At 43.6% G+C, this 7611-nt stretch overlaps 1 protein-coding gene across 1 annotated transcript in view; it reads left to right on the top strand.

The window, feature by feature from the left end:
* The first annotated feature begins 4883 nt into the window (after positions 1-4883).
* Positions 4884-7611, top strand: part of LOC113745049 (trace amine-associated receptor 8a-like) — a 10903-nt gene continuing 8175 nt past the window's right edge. The window contains exon 1 of the mRNA XM_027276485.1: positions 4884-4981. Within this exon, the coding sequence (XP_027132286.1) occupies positions 4884-4981 (98 nt within the window). The remainder of the gene's footprint in view (positions 4982-7611) is intronic.

Below are 7611 nucleotides of genomic sequence, written 5' to 3'. Positions count from 1 at the left end.
GGAGAAGGCTCATAGCTTTCCACACGAGTGGCAGCCCGGTTCAGTCCGGCTATATTATGTCCTTTCCAAAGGGAGAGGTGTTTAGGGGGTCGGCGTAGCGGGAGGAGATGGCCACCATGCAGCACATGCGATCAGCTGACTGGTAGAGGGAGGGAGGCGGAAGGGAGTTTTAAACACCTGGCTAACAGCAGGTAAGTAGAAGTAGAAGTTTCACCGTGACTCCAGTATGTTGCAGATCGAACGGCAGTTCAACGGCCCTGGTATATCACCCCAGCTGCGACGGGAGAGCCGGCTCTATTAAAGATTTACGTTTAAGTTGGATGAACGCTCTGAACATGCTTAAACAGCACGCTAAGGTGCACCTACCTGCGGATCAGGTGAGCCGCAGACACAAACAACCCAGAAGTGGGCGGGCCAAAGAGGCGGAAGGAAGCGCGGGTCAAGAGGAGGGGCAGGACCCTTTTTAATCCCCCTGCTTCAAGCAGCGATTGGCTGATAAGCCAGAGAGTTCAATGTGGCAGTGGTGCCTCATACCACTACAATATCATTAAAAGAAAACCTTAAACTAGTGAGAAAAATACTTCCTTGGTTTCTCCAATCAGATTGTAGCTCGCAGCATCATGTATCGCTGTAATCGGGTTATTTTTGAGTGATGGAGGACGGCTCTAAAACGTTTCTTCACTGCGCGTACGCGTTTACATTGGAGTCATTTGAAACCCAGAGCATTTTCATTCAGATTGGGAAGGGTACCCTTTGCGTAGTATGACCCCTAGGGCGTAAAAGTTGTCGGTGGTCGGGGATTATGGGTAATGTGGACTTCCGCTATCCAACATACAAATAAAACTATTATAAAATATCACTATTGACTAGATTTTTGGTAGGTACCCTAACATAATAGGTAATGCTAAATAATAATAATAATCACATCACTTCCACTTCTGATTCCAATGAAGTATATGGGAGTGACACAAACTCTCAGACTGAACTCACGGTTACACCTACATTGTTTTTTGCCCCTTTATTCATTTGGATCCACCGCCCTCCATCATCGGCAAATCAAGGTGCAGTGCTCTCTCTGTCTCGATGCTGTCATGTCGGGCCGTCACCTTGGTAGCTGCGTCTCACCGACGAGGAGGCGTGCCTGCCTCTGAGGTCCTAACAAGGTCTGAACATTTCCCTAACAGGTCTTAACGAGATCAAAGAGGTCCGAACAAGGTCCAAACATGCCCCTTTTCCCCCATAGGTCAGCAAGATCACGCGATGTAGGAGGGGGCGTGGCTATCTCTTTAGCGCGGTCGGCCATATCTTTCAGCGCACACACTTGATCGAGCACGGAAAAAAAGGTTTGGAAACTTGATTAACACTTATAAATGAAACAGTATCTATAAGCCGAATGTTAAACCGCTGTGAAAAAACAATACACCATTTAATTTTCCGTCCCGTCAGCACGTTATTCAACTTTTATTTCAACTTTCTTGTAACGTAGTTGCTTTGCTAATGGAGGTTCAGCCTGTCAAATAAGACTATCAAATGATAAATCAGAAAAAGTTTAATTGCCAAGTACGTTTTTTTTTTTTTTACACTTAAAAGGAATTTGTAAACATTAAACAATAAAACATTATCTAAACCGTAATTTAGACTATAAGCCCGCAAATTTTTTTTTTCTTTTTATTTAAGTAGCGGGCTTTACAATGGTGTGGCTAATTTACTGGCCACCGGGGGCACTCTATAGCAGTAAATGCAAAAGTGAGACAGACATGGGGGAAGATTATGCGCCGAAGAAGACACTAGTTTTGAATTTGATTCATTTCGCACACGCAGAAATGCAGCTTTTAAATTAAAGGCAAAATGTTGATGTCGTGTTGGTGTTGTACTGCCGATTTTCAGGCACAGTTTGAAAAAAAGCGTGTCTATAAATAGCTCATATTGTTAAAATTCAGCTGCGCTCAAAAGTCTGAAAATTACAGTAATGGCGTCACTGTACATACCTGCACTGTAATAATGGTGATGATGATAATAATAATAATAACTGTATTTATATAGCACCTTTTAAAACATATATTTAGAAAGTGTTTCAACAATAACAAAACAATAATGCAAAACATACATACATACATATATGTATCTACATGCATACTGTTCATACATGTATATTTTCCTCAGCTCTGTCTGTCTATACAGTATACAGTGTCTGTATATACATAGCCTAGCTTGACATTGACCTGTTTTATATCTAATGTTTGCAGATGACTAAGACAGGAAAGCCAGACACTTATTGGCGTGATATCTGTATAAAATATGCCCAGGGCCAATTCCACTCCTCGACTGGCAAACGGCCAGGGGCCAAGAAATGGAAAAAGGCCTTAGAAAAAATAGATGCTTGTCCTCTGCAGACCAATACAAAGGATCTGTTTGGGAGAAGCCTTCGCTGTTCCTGTGGATTCCATAAGGCAGGTAAAATTATTTACTAAGCCATAATGAGTCACTGTAGCATGTGGATTAATTTATTGAACAATCTTTTTGTACCCCCCCCCCCCCCCACCCTCAGCCAGCAGATCAGTTATCAGGAGCCTGCTCCAGTAAGGCAGGAGAGGTTGAGACAGAGGCAGGGGCTGTCCGAGGAGACGCAGAAACAAGGAGAGGAGGCACAGAGGCAGGGGCTGTCCGAGTAGACGCAGAGACAAGGAGAGGAGGCACAGAGGCAGGGGCTGTCCGAGTAGACGCAGAGACAAGGAGAGGAGGCACGGAGGCAGGAGCATCATTGGCAGGACAGGGAGTGCAGTGCTATAACTGCAAGGAGTTTGTGTAAGCAGAAAAATTCTCTGAACACCTGTCTGACCACCATACGGAGGAGACGTGTGACACCTGTGGGGCCAAGGTGCAGGGTACTGTTGGTTTTTTGAACCATATTCAAGTAGCTCATTATTCGGCATTCATTTTGCCATCGCTGCAGAAACCAACACCACCAATACAAAAGCCAACAGTACCAGCAAAGCCAATACCATCTCTGCTCCCTCCTCCAAGTAGCTCTGCCACACCCACCCATCCATCCCACCACACTGCAATTCCACTCAAAACATGTTCAATTAATTGGAAAGGTTTTCTTCCTGAACAGTTCTGCAGAGTAATCCAGGAAGCAGATCAGGTGTGGATTGCGAAGTGCCTATATGAGCCTACAGGCCAGCTAAAACAGAAAATCACAGCATGCTGGTTTCACCCACCACTGGAGCCACTGGAGTCAGTCCATCTGACTTACCAACCAACAGACTAGGTGATGCCCAACTGGAAGATGATGGACCCGCAATCCCATTATCCAACATGTACTTGACCTCAGCCTCTAACACTTTCCGCTTATCTAATAAACAACGATAAAACCGCTGCTTAATGGTTGGGCTGTCCCTCACATCAATATCGTGATTAATGAGATGCGTCTGTGTGGGTGTGTCACCAAAGAGCATTGGGAACCTCTCAATCAACTCCATGAGCTCAGCACGCTGCGATGCAGACAAGTGACCCAATAATTTGTCAAGTTGACAGAGTGATTCAGAATTTTTCAATCTGCCACACGTGACAGGATCAAAGGCCATTTCAATGTCTCTCTCACTGTCCAAACTCTCATCAGCATCACTGAGGTCTGACAACACTGAGTCCACCATCAAGGTTGGATGAACATGATCTCCTGAAAGACCAGATTTAGTAACCCCACAAGCAAAAAATGGTTTTAACAAGTTCACATGACACAACTGAGATGACTTCCTACAATTCGGGGTTGAAATCAGGTAGTTTAGTTCTGAAACCTTTTTTGTAACAGCCTGAAAAGGAGAGACCTGTACCGGCAAGAGAGCTAACCCTTGGTCCCCAGAGCTAAACTGGCGATGCTCAGCCTGAAGATCATACTGCCATTTTTGATTAGCCTGAGCACCCTCCAAGTTCTTCCTCGCTACCTCCACTGCCAGGTACAGACCCAAACCCATTAGCATAATCTACCAAATTAGTTGGTGGTTCACTCTCAGCCAGCCCATCCTGCAACAGGGCTAGAGGACCACGCACAGAATGACCAAACACCAAATCATTAGGGCTAAATCCAGTACTAGCCTGGACAACCTCTCTAGCAGACATGAGCCATGGCAACCCCTCTTCCCAGTCCCTGCCCAGCTTCATACTATAAGTACACAGCATAGATTTTAAGGTTCTATAAAACCGTTCCAGTACTCCCTGACTCTGCGTATGATAGGCTGATGCACGATTGTTTCAGTCAACTGCTGCAAAATCTGCTTGAACATACAGTGGGTACGGAAAGTATTCAGACTGCTTTAAATTTTTCACTCTTTGTTTCATTGCAGCCATTTGCTAAAATCAAAAAAGTTCATTTTATTTCTCATTAATGTACACTCAGAACCCCATCTTGACAGCCCACAACATAGACAAGGAGAAATCAGCCTTTTGACTTGCCACCCAGTCTTTTCTTGCAACAGTGAAGAAGAACAACGTCCTGGACCAGCTTACAATCAATCTCTATAATATGTCGTGGCACAGTGATCAAGCCCAACTCCATTCCCTTCATTAGGATGGAATCACCAGTCTCAGACTTTGATGAGAAAAGGCAACACTGTATCCAAAACAAAGGACTGATTTGCACCTGTGTCACGCAACACCTTAATCGGAACACGTGCATCACTACCAACCACTGCATCAGTGATGATGTGTAGTGCAGGCTTGAAACCAGCGTTCTCCCCTGAAGCACAGACAGGTGTTTTCCCTGACCCACCATCAAGACACTCATTACGATTCACACAAGCAGTATTTTCAGACACATGCACTGCTGCATTGTGCCTCCCTTTTGACTGCAACAGAGAACAATGAGCTTTCCAGTGGCCCTCACCATGACAGTAGTGGCACTCCTTGGAACCCTGTTGCTGCCCTGGAGATACAGGCTTACGGGGGAGACCAGGCCTAACAACCTTAGGGCTGCCACGCAAGGGTACACTGCCACCATTTACTCCTATGACACCCCCCCCCAGAACATTCAAACAAAGTGAACAAAAATGTCTGGGTCACGCCTATATGAGCCTACAGGGGGCATGAGGGGGGGCACATGAGGACTGGGCAGGGTCGAAACCGTGGAAGCAGTCCGAAGATAAATCACGACAGCTTAGCATGCTGCTGAAGACAATCTGGCAGAGACAGAGTGGGTTTAAAATCAGGTGAGGGAACACAGGTGAAGGTGGTTGCACTGATCAGGTGGGAGTAGCCGGCAGGTGAGTGGAAAATTACTGGCAGGAGGAATGGAAAAAATCAAGAGTGATCATGACAATCTCACCACCACTTAGTCCAGACACACCGGAATTCACACCAAGTCCAGCCAAAGTGAGTTTCCTCTCCTGGATTAACTGCAACCTTGATCTCTCTAACTCCAACTTCATCCTCTCTGACTCAGGTGCAAGTTCCATTTTAGGGTCACTCTTATGCAGCACGCCTTGGTCAAACAAATATGACAAAACCAACCCTTTAAGCTCCTCTTCAGGGCACTTATCAGGGACATCAATACCATAATGGCTGGCTGTTGACAATAACTGATCCTTCTTACATCTATTCACAAATACAACTGTTGGTGACTTAACACATTCACTCAAAGAAGCCATAATCACCACAACAAATACAGAAAGTAGTGTTCACTGTCAGCCTGCACAGAGGCAATGACAAGCCTCTTAACAGGAAATATCCCCCCTGACTGCCTAACCAAAGCTGGCTAACACACTGCATTGTCTCCATGCAGACAATAGCTTAGCCCAACAGCCCGGTAAAGCAACCATGAACTGGCGACCCACCTGCAGCAGCAGATGTGCTCCCTAGACAACTGCTCTTACCACATTCTCACCACACAACACACAAAACAAACAAACACAACAGTATTTGTTTTTACCTGGAACTACATTCTTATCTTCAATTTTTATGTCTGAGGAATTGGTAATAGTATTTTCTTGTGCTCCTATATTAGCACTTGACATCTTAGAACAAATATAATGTGATGCTTGTATGATGTTTAAGTCAATAAATCAAGTTACTATATTTAAACATATTTTTGGTTTTTAGAGCATTCATGAGAAAGAAATGGATTAATGTGTCCAGATGGAAATGTGACACAGTGCCTCATTCACACCAACCAGACAGCACCTCCTGTGAGTTTTTTGCCATCAAGGTATAAAATAAAATTGCCCTTTCTACTCCATGATGTGCAGATATAAAGTGGTGCTTCCCAGATAAACTATATATTTAGATTTGTATGTGAAGGTAAATGATAACTTGTTTTTTTAATATCAGTTCATAGAGAAAATCTTGAAGTCAAATTCCTGGCTGGCCAAAATGATGTGGCAAAGTTGCCACAACTCTTCTTCGGGAATCTGGTAATATATATTAAACCCTACCCAACAAGTTGTAAATTAAAACATCTTTGACTACTCAGGTTATTATCTCTGAAAATTACAAAAAATACAATTGCCGGGGATCAGACAAAAAAAAAATCATCTTGTCCTTACAAATGTTGCCCTCTTTCAAATACTTTTCCATTTTTCTGACAGATGATCTGACAAACCTTTGCTTCAACTGTGGGGAGGAAAATGCAGATGACAGTGAAGAGGCAGACCTGACATGGATATTACAGACTGTCCTCCTCCACCAAACGACCACAGTTGTCGTTATGCATGCACCCGAATTACGAATCAGTGTTACGTTTAGCCGCCGCAGCGACCTCTAGCGGCAACTGCAGCCCCCACAATCCATGCCTCCGGTCTTAGCTTCCTAAAAGGCTGACTACACTTTTTGTTTCAGGGGGGGTTAGGGCTGAACATGTGAGAGTGCATGTGTGTGTGCCACAATAAAGGCAAATATTTTACTACAGTTTTTTAAACTTTTAGCCCCCAAAGAAAAGGAAGCAAAAGAGGGCTGAAGGCTTCAAGGTTACCTGGAGGAAGTGCGACCGGAATGGGAACATCATACCACAACACGTGAGGAAGAATTGATCAGGTCAGTAAAATATAACACAGTTATACTGTTATTCACAGTTTTTAATGCTGTTGGTCAGCAGTTAGAGTTCTTACATCGCAACATTTTGTGTTTACAGTTAAACCTTCCAGCTCTTGGGAGCTCCCAAGAGTTGAGGAACTACACAAGGATGAAATTCCTCAAGAGGTCCAAAATCTTGGTATGCATATTGAATTATGACGTCTTACATAGTCAACATTTCAGTTTTGAAATGTAAAGTATAGGCATCTGAATATTGTACTACTAGAACTGTACTGTAGTGTACTATAGTGTCCATATGTCTGATGCATATGCAGCGACAAAACCATGCAGAAAATCACTTTTTTAAAATTTATTAAAACACATCATGTATGTTTTGTTCATTTAGACCAGGGGTCGGCAACCTTTAACACCAAAAGAGCCATTTGAACCCGGTTTCCACAAAAAAAAACCCCACTGAGAGCCGCAAATACTTTTTGACATCTAAAATGGAGAAAAAACGCATTTATTAGAAAGTTAAAAATAAACATACACTTATTAGTGCTTTGACTACCCTTTTGAAGATGGGCTATAAAGTGTTACTTATGAAAT

Source organism: Larimichthys crocea, unplaced genomic scaffold (assembly GCF_000972845.2).
Source record: "Larimichthys crocea isolate SSNF unplaced genomic scaffold, L_crocea_2.0 scaffold392, whole genome shotgun sequence".
NCBI classification, from domain to species: domain Eukaryota; kingdom Metazoa; phylum Chordata; class Actinopteri; family Sciaenidae; genus Larimichthys; species Larimichthys crocea.
The sequence above is the reverse complement of the archived record's forward strand: the minus strand, read 5'-3'. Positions and strand labels throughout refer to the sequence as shown.